The 20,677-nt window shown below is 35.0% G+C and overlaps 1 protein-coding gene across 2 annotated transcripts in view; it reads right to left on the bottom strand.

The window, feature by feature from the left end:
- Positions 1-20,677, bottom strand: part of LOC144960036 (uncharacterized) — a 79,239-nt gene that overhangs the window by 30,379 nt on the left and 28,183 nt on the right. Inside the window, exons 14-25 of one of the 2 annotated variants that reach the window (XM_078892984.1) lie at positions 20,349-20,489; positions 19,485-19,565; positions 18,511-18,614; positions 17,445-17,577; positions 16,676-16,798; positions 15,464-15,565; positions 12,724-12,747; positions 8,529-8,621; positions 6,462-6,532; positions 5,125-5,258; positions 4,296-4,372; positions 716-855 (exon numbers count right to left, since the gene is read on the bottom strand). In XM_078892984.1, coding sequence (XP_078749110.1) covers positions 716-855; positions 4,296-4,372; positions 5,125-5,258; positions 6,462-6,532; positions 8,529-8,621; positions 12,724-12,747; positions 15,464-15,565; positions 16,676-16,798; positions 17,445-17,577; positions 18,511-18,614; positions 19,485-19,565; positions 20,349-20,489 — 1,223 coding nt within the window. The remainder of the gene's footprint in view (positions 1-715; positions 856-4,295; positions 4,373-5,124; positions 5,259-6,461; positions 6,533-8,528; positions 8,622-12,723; positions 12,748-15,463; positions 15,566-16,675; positions 16,799-17,444; positions 17,578-18,510; positions 18,615-19,484; positions 19,566-20,348; positions 20,490-20,677) is intronic. The other variant, XM_078892985.1, reaches the window with a different exon arrangement.

Genomic DNA, 20,677 nt, shown 5'->3' with positions numbered 1-20,677 from the left:
GGATAGGTCCAGTTGTTATCATGTGGCTATGTGGTCTAGTGGTATGACACTCCCTTTCGGACCGGAAGGTCCTGGGTTCGAGCCTTGCTCGGCGCAGTTGAGCCCTTGAAAAAGGCTCTTTACTCACTTTCTCTCACCGTACTCAGGTGTAAAATGAGTACCTGGCCGTTAACAGCATTGTCTCTGTCCGAAAAAAATTGTAATATCGCCTAACAGGCATCATGTCCCGTCCTACATGTTAAGTGTTGCTGTTGGCCAAGGACTCCTTGTAAAGCGCTTTGAGCACATTTAGTGGCTATTGCGCTATATAGATGCTCTATTTATAGTTCCTATTCATTCCCTTCAATTAAATTCTGCCTATTATAATGGCGCGGCATTGATAGGAAATATATTTCTCAACTACCACACCCTGAATGAGCGATGCATTACTCCCAGCAAGTGAGTTAACTCACTCAATCCTAGGGATTTTTTGCAACATTTCACAATTGGAAAAAATGTATAAAAAATGAGCATGTGCAGAGATAGTTTTTACAACTTCCATTCATTAACATGTAAAAATTAAAAACATTAGCTTTGATACGACGCCTATAATTTGTTTCATAAAAATGTAATAAATAGGCATGGGGTAAAAGTAACCCGGGTAAACTACGGATATAGTCGGTGTTAGGGTTGAGTGAGTTAACAAAAAATAACTAAATAATAATGGAGTACACACGCTTCTACAAAGTCCTCAGCCCCAAAGAGTTGTCTGCCCTCATCCTTGAACTTGACATCCAGAGGCAGCACCGTCTGTTTTGGAGTCAACTCTTTTTCTTTCTTCTTCTTGCTCTTCGAAGATTTGGCTTTTCCTTGAGACTGAGACATAGACAAGTTGTAAAAGGATTCAAATTATTTTTTTTAAAAAAAGAAATCATAGTTATTTTTTAAATTATTTATATATTTATTCACTTATCTGTCTGTCAGTCTGTCAGTCTGTCTGGCTATCTTTATATCTGTCTGTCTATCTTACCATCTATCTATTTAACTATCTATCTATCTATCTATCTATCTATATGTTTATATATCTATCTATGCATGTCTGTCTGTCAATATATTTGTAATTGATTTAATTATTTGTTTATTTACTTATCAATTAATTCATTTATTCATTCATTTATTTATTTATCTATTGATTTATTTTAATTCATTCTAATTTAATTTATTTGACTTACATCTTCTTAATTTATTCATCAATTTATACATTTCTTCCTCTTTTTTTTATACTTTATCTATCAATTCGTTCATTTTATATATATATAATTTATTCATATATTATTTTTCTATTTATCAATTTATTCATTTTCAATCTATTTATCAATTTATTAATTTATACATACATTTATTCATTCCTTTACTTGTTTATTTATTTCAGTTCATTATATACTTATAATTACCTATTTAATTATTCAGCTATATTGTATAAGAGAGGCCAGTTGATCGAATCCTTCAGTATGGATCCATTTCATGAAATCGTCAAAGACCTACATGTTAATATTTTTTCCTACATAGAAACAACGTTCTTACAACATATAACGCTTCGATATTTCAAATTTTTACTAGCATACCAGCAATGAAAAGAACATGGTCTTAAAATCGGTTGTACGAGTTGGCATTCTTTCACTAGTCATGCCTCGTTTATATCGTGCGGCCATGTGGTCTATCCTACCCAGAAGGCAGTAAAACCAAAAGCTAGAGGTGCCTACATTAACCAATAAGATGAAGAGAAAAATAAAGGGAGTAATTGTGACTCATAATATAAAAGGGGACAACACACAATGAGTCACATTTACTCACTACCCAGAAGGTACAGAGTTCAACTCCCTGCCACGAAATGATCTTTCACCTTGAGCAAGTCAATTTGCCCTACTGTGCGGCTATGTGGTCTAGTGGTATGACACTCGCCTTCAAATCGGAGGGCTGAGGGTTTGAGTCCCTTTCAGAGCAATGCATAGTTGAGTCCTTTGGGAAAGGTTCTTTACTCACATTCTCTTACCTTACTCAGTTGTAAAATGAGTACCTGGTCGTTAATAGCATTATCTCTATCCAGAAAAATTGTAATATCGCATAACGGGCGTTGTGTCTCTTCCTTCGTGTTAAGTGTTGCTGTTGGTTAGGGGACCCCTTGTAAAGCACTTTGAGCACGTTCTGAGGACATTGCGCCATATAAATGCTCAAGTTTTTTGGGTTTTTTTTGTTTTTATATGAGGCTGTACCAACAGTCGCTTCCGTAACATTCACCACACAAATACTCCAGTACTAAGTCATATTGAAAAACTATTAACAACTTGCTTTCATTAATTTAGTTGGATTGAATAATGAAAAAAAAAAACCTAATTAAAAATAGAAGCATGTCTTTATATCCTTTGATTTGACGAATACAAATTCTTTGTCACCCTTTATTTGTGACGGTAAAATAAAAACAAAACAAAACAGAGACCTCAGAGCTGCCAACCCCAAATGAGGAAAAGGTGTAAATTTAAAGGAAAGATGTAATTGTATAAATCTAGAACACTTTTTAACATCTTTATATGATATATTTCTCAACATTGAATTAAGCTATCCAATGTTCTTTTTCTAAAGTGTGGGGGAAGGTTGAAATCTATCAAATGATGTACTTCTTAATATATTTGTTTATTATCTTTTAATATGGGAGGCACATTTGGAGGCTAGTCTTAGTCACCCCGTTCCAAAAAAAAAAAAATTTATAAAAAATTGAGTATTTACAGTAGAATTACTTTAAACCGAAATTTTGGGGACCTTCTAAACCATTTCGGTTTAAAGACATTTTGGTTTAAAACAAGTTCCCATTTTGCGATGTTTTTCAAGTGTAGTAACTATTTAAGAAATTTGCTCATTTAATCGTATCATAGGTTTCTCCTTAAATGTAGTTGTTGAATAAATGCCGTCTTCGTAACCATTAAAAAATTTTTATTTTTTTTATTTTATTATTTTTAAATTTTTTTAAAATGTTTATTTGTTGGTGTTTTAAAAATATTTTTGGGGGTTTCCGTTTTCAATTCAAAATTGTTGAAAGAGTTGAGTTGGGGATGCCTTGTTTTTTACATATCTCCGTCTTGATCAACTTTTTTTCCATCGACTTCACATAGTATTTTGATTTTAAACTCCAACGTGTAAGCACAGTGCTTTCTTTTAGTAAAAAGTAAAGCTAAAATAAGATCGAAAGTTCTTGTGCGATAATTGATAATGAATGATGTGCAGCTACTCAGAGGTGAAGTGAAATGGAAATGAAAAGGCGTGTCAATGCTAAGTTGTCTACTACACATCTCTCTTTTGTTGAAAAGCCATTAAGTTCAAAGGCCTTATTACAAAGAACCCACCCCCCCCCCCCTTCTCACACACACATTCAATCACAGTGGAAATGAAATGGCATGTCAATGGTAAGTTGTATACCACCCCCTCCTTATTGTCGTGTTGAAAATCCAGTCAGTTCCAAAGCATCAACACACGAGCGAGAACATCTCGCTTGCGTGATTCTACACCCCAACTCCCCTCTTTCCTCATTTTTCGCCTGCCAGTCACCCGTTGTCTTCCTTTTCCAGTCTGCGATCGTGGTGCTGGTCAAACCCAAGTGCAGTGATTGAAGTGTTTGCCCCCCACCCCTCACCCTCATCTTATACTTACGCTCTTTGTTTTAATATCGCCGGGCATTATTATGTGGGGCCACCTTCCCGAATTTTTGAAGAAAAATAGAGAGAGAAAAAGGGAAGGTGCTCTCAAGTTGTTTCGGTTTAAAGAAAGTCCTTAGAAGTATTTCGGTTCATCGTAAGAATTAGTACAAAGATAATGAAGAAACTAGTACAATTTATTAAATTCTTTGCGGTTTAAGGTATTTTTCGGTTTAGCTTCTTTCGGTTTAAAGTAATTTTACTGTATATAGCGCAATATCCACTAAACATGCTCAAAGCTCTTTACAATGGGTCCCTGGCCAACATACAGGACGAGACATGACGCCTGTTAGGCGATATTACAATTTTGTTGGACAGAGACAACACTGTAAACGGCCAGATACTCATTTTACACCTGAATACGGTGAGAGAATGTGAGTAAAGAGTCTTTTCCAAGGACTCAACTATGCGCCGAGCGAGGCTTGAACCCAGGACCATATATATGTTTATCTTCTTTTAATCTGGGAGGCACATTTGGGGTCTGGTCTCAGTCACTCCGTTCTACAGTATTTTTGTGGTGAACGTCAAGAAAACATTTTGTCAAACAACTCATTTACAAACTTGACTTACCTTGAGAATTTCATCAGAGTCATCTTTCACTAGTAGGGTTGTCTTTCCTTTGTACAATGTTGGTTTCATTACATTTTCTGTGAAAACAATATGGATGAAAAATGACATTCGCGAGTGATCTACTAAATACTTTTGACAAAAAAATATGGAACAACCTACTTCTGACATCTGAATACGGTCCACCATGAACACTTTTTTTTTTTTAAATGTCATAAGACCCCGTACTTATTGCTTTGAACTTCCTCTGGAACGAAGGGCTTCAATCAGAGATCTCCACAAGGGACTTGTGCGGCGATATGGTCTATTATTATGACACTAATCTTTAGGCCATAAGGTCTAGGGTTCAAGTCCAAATCTCAGCGGCGCATAGTTGGGTCCATGGAAAAGGCTCTTTACTCACATTCTATCACCTTATTCAGGTATGAAATGAGTAACTGACGGTTAACAACTTCGTATCTGTCAATCGCTATTGGGAGATTCCTCTCCACAATAAATTTGGTAAAGGCAACTTCTGCCCAAAATAACACTTCTTGTTCAGGCTTCAGAAAACAAGATAAACTGAAAGTAGATGATGAAAAAATGCAGCTTTCTTCCATTTTTTTCAGTGAGACGAGTTTCCAGACGAAAAATCACTTACATGACCTTGATGACGACAAAAAGGTTTAGCGTAGAACAAAAAAGCAAAAAACACGTAATAATACACTTTTTTGGCGTATAGTTGGCAACTCTAAGACCTGTATCAGATTTGATGATTGAACCAAAATTTACATAACAACAAAAACAACAAAAAAAAATAAAAAAATAAAATAAAATAAAAAACTTTCCTGACCTATCTGAGATTGCTTTCGTTTTGAGTCTTCTTCCATGTCCTCATTCTCTTCCCCTTCCATCTCATTCCTTTGTTCCTGCTTTCTCTGTTTTCTTGCCTGCTTCTTCTCTTCCTTTTTCAGAAGCTTCTCTGGACTGTTACAAGAAGAAGAAGAAGAAAAAATAAATAAAAAATAAATAAATAAATAAATAAATAAATAAATGGATAAATAAATAAATAAATAAATCAATCAATAAATTTTTTTTTTTACAAGAAAAGAAAAAGTTTTTAAAAAATAATCCAGTGTCTAGAACATTAAATGAACAGTAGCAACTGATTGCTTGCTACCTTCTGGATAAGTTGTTAGTCTATAGCAAAACGATTTCTATCATATCACATCTGACTGACCCAGCTACCCATTCACTGATGACTAAGACCAGTTCATCCGGGATCAATCCCCGATCTTTTTGCCTATGAATTGAGTGCTCTATCAACTGAGCTGTCAGGACGCCCCCCCCCCCCCCCCCCCCCCCTCCCCACCCCAACAAGACCACAAAGCTACAGTCATATCAGCACCAGAGAAAAAAAGATGAGGAGACATTCAAACATCACAGATGCAGAAATTACTTCCATTTATAATCATAATTTATTTCTTTTAAGTGAAATGGACTGGAAGCTTAAGCAATTTAATTAATTAAGACAGGTGATGTGGATGTCGGTTTCGTGGTCAACAAAACATGATGAATAAAACACTAAAGACGAATGAAGACACGATGTGGATGTTTCAGTTTTCCCTTTGTCAACAAAACATGATGAATAAAACACTAAAGACGAATGAAGATAGACGATTGGATGTTTCGGCATTCCCCTTTGTCAGCAAAACATGATGAATAAAACACTAAAGACGTATGAAGACACGATGTAGATGTTTCGGTTTTCCCCTTTGTCAACAAAAGATGATGAATAAAACACTAAAGACGAATGAAGATAGATGTGACGTTTCGGTTTTCCCCTTTGTCAACAAAAGATGATGAATAAAACACTAAAGACGAATGAAGATAGACGATTGGATGTTTTGGGTTTTTCCATTGCCAACAAAATATGGTGAATGAAACAAAAAATATAAAACTCTTCTTTAGTCTTTCATTTAACATGTTTTGTTGACAAAGGGGAAACCCGAAACATCCATATCATGTCTTTTGACTTTTGTTATTCATTTCTTTGAGCTTCAATCAGCAATTTTTGCATTTATACTCCTAGTTCATTTAACAGAAATTAAGAACAAAGTGCTTGCTTTTGATCGTTTAAAAAAAAACAAACAAAAAACAAATAAACAAAAACAGAACTGTATAACTCACTTGTCTGTTTTCATTTTGATTACCGGTCTACGTGGTTTTTTATTAGAACTCGGTTTCAAGTTGGAGACCATCTGTAAGGGTAAATAATAGAATTGTTATAAATACAAGAAAAGAAATGAAGACCTCTAACAGAAACTCTGCCGTCTAAAGGAAAAAGACTGTATGTGGCCTCTTATTACTAGTAAACATACAGTCTTTTTCCTTAAGATGGCAGAACTGGGATGGGAACAATTACAGACAACATCAGAACCAGACGTTGGAGGTGGCTTGGCAATGTCTGCAGGATGCCAGCAGACTGCATCCCGAGAACAGTGCTAAGCTGGACTCCACAAGGAAAAAAGGAACCCGAGGTAGACCTAAGGAAACCTGGAGAAGGACTGTACAGAGAGAACTAAAAGCTCAAGGCCTCAATCTGCAGACTGCAACCTATGCCTATGGGTGTAAGAGTGCCGGCTACAGCCGGCCTGCCGGCCGATTGGATTACCAATAAAAACGTTGCCAGATTTTTGCGATTTGGATTTGATTGATTTTTTTGTTTTTTGTTTGTTTTTTGTTTAGGTCCCAACAATCGGGTCGGGTACGTCCATATGCTTAAGCGAAACTTTTGAATCACGATGCTACTGTGACCCGGAAGTGATAGTTATATTACTAAATTTGAACCGGAAGTTGATTAGAGAAGAAATGAAAGTTGAGCCAGACAAAAATACAGTCCGTGAATCTTGCAGGCTTTTTCAGATTATATGTCTGGTCATAAGTAGACTTGCAGGCTTTTTGAGGTCCAGTTGCTTGCACCCATGCCTATGCCGCGAAAGACCGAGAACATTGGCGATCACTGGCCGTTGCCTCTTCAAGCACCTAACAGTGTAGAGAGGATTGAGTGAGTGAGTGAGTATAAATACAAGATGGATTTTTGAGGAATTCCGCGGATCCAAAGAAGAATCCCGCCCCTTAGATACAGATTATAGGGGAGGAGAAGGGGGGGGGGTGAATACGACAATAGGTAAAATACAACTGAAAGGAGGAGGTGGTGAAAAGGGAAGATATTCAAAATGGTTAAACATGAACGCAATAATGATGTTGAACTACATTAAATGAATGAATGAATGAATGAATGAATAAATGAATGAATGAATGAATGAATAAATGAATGAATGAATGAATGAATGAATGAATGAATGAATGAATGAAATTCAAAGGTTTGATCAGAGAATAAGACAATAGGTAAAATACAACTGAAAGGAGGTTGTGAAAAGGGAAGATATTCAAAAAGGTGAAACATGAAAGCAATGGTGATGATGATGATGATGATGATGATGATGATGATGATGATGATGATGTTGATGATGATGTTGATGATGATGATGATGATGATGATGATGATGATGATGTGATGATGAGATGATGATGATGATGATGATGATGATGATGATGTGATGATGATGATGATGATATGTGATGTGATGATGATGATGATGATGATGATGATGATGATGATGATGATGATGATGATTGATGATGATGATGATGATGATGATGATGATGATGTTGATGAATGATGATGATGATGATGTGATGATGAATGAAGATTGATGATGATATGATGATGATGATGATGGATGATGATGTGATGATGAGTATGATGATGATGAATGATGATGATGATGATGATGATTGATGAATGATTATGATGATGATGATGATGAATGATGATGATGATGATGATAGATGATGATGATGATGATGATGAGATGATATGATGATGATGATGATGAATGATGATGATGATATATGTGAAATGATGATGTATGAATAAATAAATAAATGAAATGAAAGAATTGCACATATAATAAATGAATATAATAATATAAATAAATAAAAATAAATAAAAAATAAATAAATAAATAAATAAATAAATAAATAAATAAATAAATAAATAAGTATTGATATTAATCAATAAATGCATTCCATTATTTCTTCGATTTATAATTCACTTACTTATTCATCCATTATTTCATTTATTTATCAAATAGCATGCTACATAACATTGGACAGTTTTACAATACATACCTCGACAGGATTCTCCGAGTCCGATTTGTATACTTGTAAGGAGTAGATCAAACCCCAACAGTCCGGGGTGGGGCAGGGGTTGTCCAGCATCAACTAGGTCACAAACACATAAACAAGAGGTCATGAACAGGACATATAATTTTTAAAAAATTTTTAATAAATAAATAAATAAATAAAAAATAATAAAATATAATAATAATAATAAATAATAAATAATAATAATAATAATAATTAATAATAATAATAATAATAATAATAATAATAGATAAATAATAATAATAATAATAATAATAATAATAATAATAATAATAATAATAATAATAATAATAACAACAACAATAATAATAACAATAAATGACATTTGTTGAGTGCTTTCCATGAACCAAACATCTCAAAGCACTTTACAGATAATGAATTATGTTACGAACGTAGGTAGTCAAACTCAAACATGGAAACAAAATACATATTGCGAAAATAATAGTAGACAAACATTCCAATCGACGTGGTGTAAAATGAATTGTGAAAAAGTGGAGTTTTAAATCAGATGGAAAGGCTGAGAGATATTCTTGATTTCTCTATCTAATGGGCTGCGGTTGAGGGCATTCCAAAAAAGGAAGCAGCATGGCTCAGCAGTACGATCTTTGCTTCGTACCCAAAAGGTACCGAGTTCGACCACCTGCCTCATTGTGTGGCCTTGAGCAAGTCACCTCGCCCTAGCTCACTTTGCGGCGCTGCACTGCGGCTGATGCCTGGGTTTTTCCAGTCAAAAAGTTCTAGAATTACAATTAAAGCACCCAAGAAAAAGTAAGACAAAGGGGAACTGAGAACAAATAGGGATCAGATGTAGATTCCAAGAGCATACCACCAATGTACTTAGTTTGAGATCACCTACAAGTCTCATCCGGACACAAGCACAAAATCCAACAAAGAGGAACACACTCAAATGCTTACATTATACATTCAAAATAAAAATAATAATACATAACAGAGATAATTTACAAGGAAAAAAATATCATCTCCCAAAACAATAAATATGCATTTGACTGTTTCCCTCCCAGCTAGGACTCCGGCCAGCGCCAGGACAAAATCAAGTAATCTCATTCCGAGACAAAGACAGAAAGCATGTTGGAAAACAGATATAAGGGGATAGAAGACACAGTATGTACCTCCCTGCCCGCTATGGGAGGTCAGGATCCCCACCCAGATTCTTTCCCTTGGTTGTGTCCAACACAGTGAACACTATTAACTCTTTCAGCGCCATTGCAGAGCAGAATCTGTTCCACTAGCCAATGGCTGCACAGTGCAGACTATCAGGTAGCATGTCTGACCAGTAATCAGAAGGTCTGAAGTTTGATCCCCAGTCGAGGTCGACTGATTTTTTGGGGACATTTTTTTTTCTTCTTTATTTTTCTTTCTTGTTTTGTCTGGCACCTTTCACACACACTTGTTCAGATCTATAACTTAATGTAATATGTGCCTACTTTATCAATACAAAATGTCATGCTTTGTTTGTCATGACTTACATATATATAATATAATGAATGTTAGAGCACAGCAGCCAACATTTCAAAGAGATAAAAAGTTAACACCCGCATCAAGACCCAAAACAGCAGTAAATTTGTGACCCATCTTCTCAAAACGGTATTATGTCAGAACGAACCAGATGCTTAAAAGCCGAAGTAAATATTAGACTGGTCAAAAATATAAATTGTTGGCATTAGCACCTTAAAATATGGTTGTCATTCTCCTCAATAAATCATATTATCTCAACACAAGTCTGATATTTCAAGCTATAAATTCAATTTTCAACATCTTAACCAACCCGACTTAATACCGTTTTGAGGCGAAGGGTCACATTTAGACTATATTATATAATATTATCCCTATTTAGAACATTTTAAAATCCAAGGACATGAAAGGGTAATTTCCATACATATAAAAAAAATCCAATTATTTCTTTAATTATTATTTTAAAATAGAGAGGTAGAGCACTCACTTCACAAGCAAAGGGACTGAGATCGATACCGGGTTCAGTTGAGGTTTTTTTTTCTGACCCCACTGTCCACCCAACAGTGATTGGGTAGCTGGGTCTGTTAGATCTGGCGGAAGTACTTTGCGATAGACTAGTGTCCTATCCAAAGGGTAACAAGCAATTGCTATTGTCTGTTTTCACGCTATAGAAACCGGGATAAACTCCAGCTTCATGGGCCTAATGGCTATGAAGGACTACAAATCGGGACAGTTGGCCGCTATGTGTTAGAATAGTAATTGTTACCTTATCAATACAACTGTCATGCTTTGTTGTTTTGTCATGACTTACACGTAAAATAATGAATGTTAGGGTAATTATTGTAACATTATCAATACAACTGTCATGCTTTGTTGTTTTGTCATGACTTACACGTAAAATAATGAATGTTAAGATGATAATAATTGTTACCTTATCAATACAACGAAAACATCTACAGACCAAAGACTCTTAATGTCAAAGTTCAGGCCGACAGAAAATGAATATAAGCCAGAGAATAAGTAATACAAACAAAATAGAAAATCGATCAAAGACTTCAGCAGTCCAAGAGATGACCTAGTCAAAGAAAATTTCAGAAACAAACTCGCGTCGAATCTTTCGTCAAGGAATTTACAGGATGCCTCTAGCCCAGCTGAAATTCAACAACATGTCCAATGCATGTTTTTTGAGCGGGGATAAAAACAACTGAGACTTGAGATCAACAGCTTCTCAAATAGGGAAGGGAAGAACAAAATGAAGGAGCAAAGAAATGAAATCAGGCAAAAAATTAAACATCAGTCAATAGATAGTCACAAAAAGAAAAGAAAAAAATAAAAAATTTTAAAAGTAAAATTGAGCTTTATATAGCACAATATCGACTAAATGTGCTCAAAGTGCTTTACAAGGGGTCCCTGGTCAACAGCAACATTTAACATGTAGGACGGGACATGACGCCTGTTAGGCGATATTACAATTTTTTGGACAAAGACAATGCTGTTAACGGTAAGGTACTCATTTTACACCTGAGTACAGTGAGAAAATATGAGTAAAGAGTCTTTTCCAAGGACTCAATTATGCGCCGAGAGCGAGGCTCGAACCCAGGACCTTCCGATCCGAAAGCGAGTGTCATACCACTAGACCAAATAGCCGCTCAAATAGATGAGATTGTGACAGAAATAAATAGTACGAATAACTGTATGAAAATGTTCAAAGCGGAGAATACAATCAAACGACAGAAAACGCATAATAAACTTATAATCAAAGATAAATGTAATTAAACTTTATGTAACGATAAAGAAATTACAAACACAATAAGCAAGTACAACACTGAAAAATACAAAGGTATTTATACAGCAAGAAGTGGAACCATTCGATTCCACCAATCCAGAGCTTGAAATGCCTATAACGCCCCAAGAAATAAGTGAAGCTTTTACAAAAGCTCAATAACAACAGATCGCCTAGTTGAGATGGTGTTAGAGCAGAAGAACTAAAATGTCTTGACGATGAAGGCATGCAAATACTGGCTGATATGTATAATAAGATATTTAAGCAAAGACGGAACAAGATCTCAATCTTGGAAGTGGAAAACTCATTCTGCTAAACAAACCAAATAAAAAGAACCGCCCTTTAGAAAATATGCAACCGATCGTTTTATTATCCACGTAAAGAAAAGTTTTAAGCGCAATCACGCTCAACAGAATTAGAGAAAAGGTAGAGGAATATCTTTCACCTTCACAAAGCGGGTTTTTTAGAAGAGATTGAAGTACTGCGGACATATTATGGGCCCATCGATGGCTGAAAGCCAGGACGGAGAAATATAAGGAAGAATTGACCATCATGGTTCCTACAGCACTTCCATTTTGAAATTGAAGGGAGTTTTCAAGGTACATATACAAGTAAACAGTATACACATTGAAAAGAAAGGAGGGGAAAAATAAAAAGACTACAACAAGGGATTTCAATTCAAAACATCGAAAGCCACTAAAAATTGACGCAATCAATATCTGAATATCAAAAAAAGAAAAAAAATGCATATGAAGTTATGCAACAATTATCATTATTAGCATAAATGATAAATATACTGTTTGGCATCAGTAACATTATCATTCAAAAAAGATTTTAAAGAAACTTAACTTTTTTTTTTTAATTAAGCAATTTTTCTTAACCCTGCAATGTTATCAGGCCTACCTTTGTATGAAAACGTCTTGTTTTCTAACAAAAAAAACAAAAAAATGTTTTTCTTTACAATTCCATAAAGGGAACAAACCAATAAGTTTACCTCAATGTTCTTCAGTTTTCTAAACTTTACTGATATTTCACAATACTAGAGCCATTATCAAGCCAAGCATATTGTCGTATAAGGTAGATTATTCTGACGTGTTTTCAGCATGAAAGCAACTTAAGAATTAAGTTGATTTCGTCACAAAAACTACCCCGATTTCATAATGTATGTCCTTCTATAAAAAACCCCTGATTGATTAATTAAGCTACAACTAGGGAAAACAGCAGAATTATACCCTTAAACCCCATTCCAGTCATAAGGGTGACTTTCCATCCTTGGCCTATGTCTTTGTTTTACAAAACGGCCATTATTATTTTTAACGCAGAAACTTCAAATTTGGCGACTTTTCTGAGCAGGTATAATTTTGTTTACTTGGTGTAAATAGTTTGAGCGCTGCAAACAGGTATGTAAACAACGGAAAATTTCCATCTTGTGGACAATAAAGATTTATTATTATTATTATAATTATTATTATTATTATTATTATTATTATTATTATTATTATTATTATTATTATTATTATTATTATTATTATTATTATTATTGTTGTTGTTGTTGTTGTTACACCCAGTTTTGTGTGTTGGTAAGTTATATCCAGTTGGCGGATGCTGTGAGTATTTTCACTAAATGCAAAGCATCAATACCCAAACCCAACATCCCGTAGCTTTGGCATCTGTCAATCATATGTCATGTAAATCGCTCCCTGAGTATTTTATAAATACATTAATAAAAAATTTATTTCTAATTGTAACAATTTTTGGGGCAGACACATAGCTCTTGGTATCGAACCTATTGTAAATTTGATGCTGATCAAGAATCTGAAGTCAAAACAGAGAAAATCTGAAGAAAAAAAATTGTCCACTTTTTATACTGCCACATCCCCGATCGCTCAGGAAATTAGGACCAGCCAGATTTTCGAGCCACCAGTTATTTAACCAGCAACAAATCGTATGCCAGGTGTTTTTTAAAAATTGCCAAAATGCCAGTTTTTTTAAAAATGTAGGAAAGACTTTTTTTCCTTTAATTTTTTTTTTTTAATAAAATAAAAAAGGCGAAATATGAAACATGTGGCAAACACATGCATAAGGCAAAATTATGCGTCCGCATACATGAGGATGCGATGGCATTTTCCTTGGGGGATCGGTTGTAGTAGTGGTGGTAGAGTTGGTGATGTGATGGTGGTTGTAGTAATAATGATGATGTAGTCATGCTGGCGGTTAGTGTAGTAGTAGTCTTAATAATAATGATGATAAATTGGCGATGGTAATGGTTGTAGTTGTGAAAATATGGTGGTGGTGGTGGTGGCTGTAGTAGTGGTGGTATTGATAATAGTGGTTGTTGTATTCATATTGGTAGTGGTGATGATGGTGTTGTGCTTCTAGTAGTGGTGGGACTGATGATGATGATGATGATGATGATGATGATGATGATGATGATGATGATGATGATGAATCCAGCAGAAAATTAACAATAATGTCAACCACAATTGGATCCCCTCAAGGAGACAGACTGAGTCCAATTATGTTCATGATATACCTTGAGTCGGCCATGAAAGATCTAAGACCAAAATTACCACCAACAAAGAGGATCTCACGTGAATTGATATACGCAGATAATACAGACCTAATCTTTGAATCAGAGCATGTAGCGAAAATATACAAGCCAATAATATCAACTACTCTAGAAGCATGGAATCTAAAAGTGAATCAATCCAAAACAAAATAAACAAAAATAAACAGAAATTTAAATGAATAGAAAAGTGTACGTAAACAAGGTAACTTGATCAACGAAAATGAAGACATCAGACAACCAAAGCAGCTGGCCACCAATGCATTAAACCAACTCCAACATTTATGGAATAGAAGTAACATAATCAGTGAGAATAAATGAATACAAATTTACGCGGCACTGATTATACTGATATTGACATATAATTGTGGAACCTGGGGCCTCACAAAAAAGAACTTAGAAAGTTTCGATTCATACCACCGAAAATAATTAAGTCGCGTAATCGGAATCTAATACTGATCTCTATGAAAGAGACAGGGTCCAATGCCTGAGTACAATAATAAAGGACAGCGATTGAAGCTATTTGGTCACATCTTACATCGAGAATATAACATCCTAGCCCAAACTGCAATGACAAAATATTTCTTACATGGCAACAAATATGTTGGGAGACTTCCAACATTAATAATTACTACCCTGAACCAAGATCTCTCTACATATCAGACATTTCTGGATTCAGATGAGGCCGAATGAATCCCTGAAGAACTAAGAAAACTTGCAGTGCCCTCCGTACTTAAGTCACAACAAGATCTTGACAGCCTCAAAACTCTGGCCCAGGACCGTGACCAATGGAAACAATTAACAACATGGATGGAGAGAGCAGCTAAATATACTCCTCGAAGTTAAAAAAAACTCTGTGGTTGAATCACACAATTCTCAGCAAGCGTTATTCAGACTGCAAGGCTTACTACTACTATCAATACAATTGTTATTCTTTGTTGTTTTGTCATGACTTACACATAATATAGGGAATTTTTGAGTAGTAATTGTTACCTTATCATAAAATTGTCATGCTTTGTTGTTTTGTCATGACTTACACATACATACTATAATGAATGTTAGAGTAGTAATTGTTACCTTATCAATACGATTGTCATGCTTTATTGTCTTCATCATCTTCCAACAGGACAGATGGAACTCCACACAACATTTCTGGCTACACTGGATTCTAACTAGACCCTGGAATGAAGAGAGAGAGAGAGAGAGAAAATGTTGCTGCTACTGATATAACTAGAAATGAAGTGAGCAGGAAAGTGCCAGAAAATAATGGAGAAGAAAAATTTTGCGGCGGCGATGGGGGCTCAAACCCGCGACCTTACTGGTGCGACAACTCCGCCTGGCCGGGGAGATCGCCACTATCCACGACCCCAAAAAAGTCGCTTCTAACCCTCGTCTTATTAGAGCCTTCTCTCTCCCCGACTTCTTGAGGTCATGGGTTCAACTCACACAAATGCAGCAAAGTTAGTTGGCCAGCATTTAAGCTTAATAGCCAATATTCTCAACACAAGCATGTAACATAGAATCGATTGAGACATTGAGTAAGCTCCGGAATTTGGGGTGAATTTTTAATTCAGAAGCCTGTTCCACTCACATTTGAGTCAGATGACAGCTTGAGGAGGAGGGGGTGGGGCTTATTTTGTAATGACTTACATGAAAACCTGTCATTGAATCTTCTTCTCTGGACTCAAACCCAGGCCTTCCGACCTGAAGGCGAGAGTCATACCACTAGCCAAACAAAGTTATTAAAAGTCAGGTTTGTAATCATAATTATTTCAGAAGAGTTAATGGAGGGAAAAAAATATAATATGTTTTTAAGGATTTTATGGAGCTTGCAACAAAGAAAATGGGATAGTAAAAAGTTTTAGAATTACAATTAAAGCACTTAAGAAAAGGTAACACAAAGGGGAATTGGTTCAAATACAAAACGGATGTAGATTCCAAGAGCACACTATCAAAGTACCTGGTTTGAGATTACCTAAAAGTCTCATCCTGGTAAAAGCACAGGTCCCCACTAAGAGGAACACACTCAAATGTTTACACATCATATGTTAGAGATGATTTACAAGAAAAAAAATTATCATCTCCCAAAACCCTAACTAGAAATTTTCCCTTCCAGCTCGGGTATCCGGCCAGGGCCAGGACAAAACCAAGTAATCTCATCCCAAGACAAAGACAGAAAGCATGTTGGTAAACAGCTATAAGGGGATAGAAGACATAGTAAAGTGCCTCCGTGCACACTATGGGAGGCCAGAAACCTTACCCCGAAATAATAATCATAATGTGACCCACCTTAAAGTCAGGATCAGTGAGGTAAATTTCCAGTCTGGGGTTTTGAGCATCTTGGTGGAATCGGCACACAGCGTCGGGTTTTGGTGGGTGGGAACTCTTCTCAAAGATGTGTTGGAGGTTTTTCTGGAGGGTGAATTCACATTATTGTTGTAATATATCTTGTCAGGAAAGAATTGAACACAGAAATTGCCTTATATTTGCTGATTTTAGGCATTCTATTAATGCTATGCATTTAGTTTAAAAACTCATAACATCTGCCAGATGGATATTACGAACAAAAACACGAAACAATGTGTAACCTGAAACGATTATAGCCTGATTAATATAATTTAGTGAGAATTACTCACAAAAATGGCTGGCTAAAAACAATAACAATGAGCTGAGTGACATCAACTTCCATCTATCTATTCAGATACTTCAGTGCTGATGGTGACAAAAAATGAAAAAGTAGGAAAATGTTGAACAATTGCCTTTAAACCCCATTTCTACTGCACTAAACCCCACTTTTAGAGCAATTGAGATGATAGACTATCATTGATACTCTAGCTAACTTCTGGAGAGTGGGAAACTGCACCTGTGTATTCCACCACACATCAACTCTCTCATTGCTAGCACATTGTTTCGAGAAAATGTAATTTTTAAAAGGAGGAAATTCCTCCTCTGGACTCCAAAATCGCGGATCCGAGGAAAACCATCAGCACTGATAGCTACTATCGTATTGTTTGGCAGATCAGAGGTAATCACTTTAGGAGTTCATCCAACAACCTACCTTCATCTCTTCCTTAGACAGTTCCTCGGCCATTTCACATCCGTTCAGCCAGGAACAATCAGGGATGATCGCCATTTTCTTCTTCTCCAAGGCCTTCAAACCCTTTGTGGATTGCTGTCGGGCTTCGTTGAACCTTGTACCGTGAACATGTGGAACAAGTTATTAATATAGATAATTATCTATAAGAATGTAAACAATATCAACAGCTAAGAACAGCAAAATTGAAATAAATAGTAAAATAGAGGTTCATAATTCTTGCATATTGTATAATCTGATGCTTGTCGGGAGAAAGGAACGTTTGTGCCTTTCGCTTTTGGTTTTGATGGAGAGAACCCTGTCACTTCTAATAGAAAAAGAAATACAAAGAGGTCTCATTCAAATAGAAAACAGAAGATTCCACAAGAAAGCCATCGATGTGCGGCTATGTGGCAGTCACAGCACCCCATCTCACCCCAATTCTAAGGATCTGAAAAAGTGTGTATGAATCAGTGTCAGACAAATCAAGCAAGAAAAATATGAGAAAATCAGTCTTCCTCGACTCGGGAATTAACCTCTGACCTCCTGATTACCGATCAGACATGCTACCATTACACATCAGAGTTGGGACAATTTTAATTCCTATATTCTTCACAAAGGGGTGCAATTTTATGCTGTGAACCCTCGCTTGCATCGCACAACACAAACATTGAACACGTGAGTACGAGGATGAAGACATTTCAGTAGCTCCATTTTAATATTAGCTCCCTTGTTTCTCAATTTGGTATAATTTCCAATTCTAAGGAATAAATGTAAGGATTTAACCCTCTCCATATTAGTCATTTTCAGAATTTTCCCCAAAACTTCACACCCAACCAACACAAAAAACAGACATATCTTACTCAAACAGAAAAACAATAAGCACATTCTATACATAATAATATTGTTCGACAATAAGAGCTCTATTACAGAATGTCAAGTTTTTATAGCTATAGCAAAAAAAAATGAAATCTGGATGATAAAAGTGGCGGTTGCACCGTAACAAATGTGACGATTTTCCAGTAGGTGGTAAGGAGAGGTTTAAACCAACCGGTTTAGCTTGAAGTAGACCAGGGCAAATCCATAGCGCACGGCCATAAGCTGTGAGGACTTGGACTCCAGGGTAGTCAATTTGTCTAAGGCTGACATCAGATTCTGTTGGGACAAATATAGTCATAATAATAATAATAATAATAATAATAATAATAATAATAATAATAATAATAATAATAATAATAATAATAATAATAATAATAATAATAATAATAATAATAATAAATAATAAAATAATAAATAATAATAATAATAATAATAATAATAATAACAATAATAATAATAATAATAATAATAATAATAATAATAATAATAATAATAATAATAATAATAATAATAATAATAATAATAATAATAATAATAATAATAATAATAATAAATAATAATAAATAATAATAATAATAATAATAATAATAATAATAATAATAATAATAATAGATATAATAATAATAATAATAATAATAATAATAATAATAATAATAATAATAATAATAATAATAATAATAATAATAATAATAATAATAATAATAATAATAATAATAATAATAATAATAATAATTATAATAATAATAATAATAACAAAAAAAAAATAATAAATAATAATAATAATAATAATTTATAATAATAATTTAAAATAAAAAAATAAAAATATTAATAATATATAATAATAATTATAATAATAATAATAATAATAATAATAATAATAATAATAATAATAATAAATAATAATAATAAATAATAATAATAATAACAACAACAATAACAATAATAATCATAATAATAATAATATTAATAATATTAAGGATGATGATGATTAGAACGAAGAGCAGGAGGAGGAGCAAGAGGAGGAGGAGGAGGAGGAGGAGGAGGAGGAGGAGGAGGAGGAGGAAGAGGAGAAGGATAGATGACAACGGAGATCTTTTTTTTTTTTTAACCAAAGCAACTAAGATTGTTGACTTGAAGGCTACTTACATTGAAGATCCCAGTTTTGACTAGCGTTAAAGCATGGAGAAACTTCAATACGGTGAGGTCGTCTTCTGTCATTTGTAGTCTCTGAAAGGAGAAAGCGGAAAGAGGGGAGTGAGTGAAAGTGGAAGGAATAATAATAATAATAATAATAAGCATATTTATATAGCGCCTTTCGTCGAAACCTCAAAGCGCTTTAAAAAAATAAATAAATAAAAAAAATAAAAACAAAAAAAAACAAAAAAAAAATTCAACTAAGGTATCAAAACAATTAAGAGCATCAAAGGGCATCAATACATCATCAATGGAAGGAGGGAAGAACCAGACATAGTCAAAAGTCAATATTGAGAATCTAAAACTGTCATAAGTCATCAACAAAAATGAACATAACAGCTTCAAAAAAAATAACCAATACCGAATTTTTAACTGTGATTTAAATTAAATACTATTTTTTAAATATACACACACAAGTTCGGACTGGAGGCCAGAGGCCACTGAAATTGAAGCTTTTTTAGGGGCAGCGTGGCTCAGTGGTATGGTCTTTGCTTCCTACCCGAAAGGTACCGAGTTCAATCACCCGCCGCTGCGTTGTGTGGCCTTGAGCAAGTCACCTCGCCCTAGCTCAATTTGCGGCGCTGCTCTGCGGCTGACGCCTGGGTTATTCCAGTCTTCCCTTGGAATAGACCCTAAAGACAAATTTCCCCTTGGGGACGAATAAAGGGAATTTTATTTTTATTTTATTTTATTCTACGGATCGCAGCACGGGCTTGGGAAGACCACAGCATTCCTGCATCTTGTCGACCTTCAGCCATAAAGACAGCATGAAGGGGAAAGAAGAAGAAGAAGAGGAATCATTAAGCCAATAATTACCTGAAGTCCGAGATCTTGAAAGACGGCCAAGGCCTTGGCCCAGACTTCGATGCTGGCCCTGTACTGGCCCTTGTCGTAGAGACTGCATCCGTCACCCACCATGGACAGCAGGTTGATGGAGTCCTGGCAATTGTATACCGGCTGATGACAAAAACAACAACAACGATAAGAGAGAGAGACAGAGAGAGAGAGAGAGAGAGAGAAAGAGAGACAGAGAGAGAGAGAGAGAGAGAGAGAGAGAGAGAGAGAGAGAGAGAGAGAGAGAGATAAAAGAGAGAGAGAGAGAGGGAGATAGAGAGAGAGATAGAGAGAGAGAGATAAGAGAGAGA

The sequence above is a fragment of the Berghia stephanieae genome, chromosome 14 (genome assembly GCF_034508935.2).
Source record: "Berghia stephanieae isolate SIO BIC M18660-M18661 chromosome 14, UCSD_Bste_1.3, whole genome shotgun sequence".
Taxonomy (NCBI): domain Eukaryota; kingdom Metazoa; phylum Mollusca; class Gastropoda; order Nudibranchia; family Aeolidiidae; genus Berghia; species Berghia stephanieae.
The sequence above is the reverse complement of the archived record's forward strand: the minus strand, read 5'-3'. Positions and strand labels throughout refer to the sequence as shown.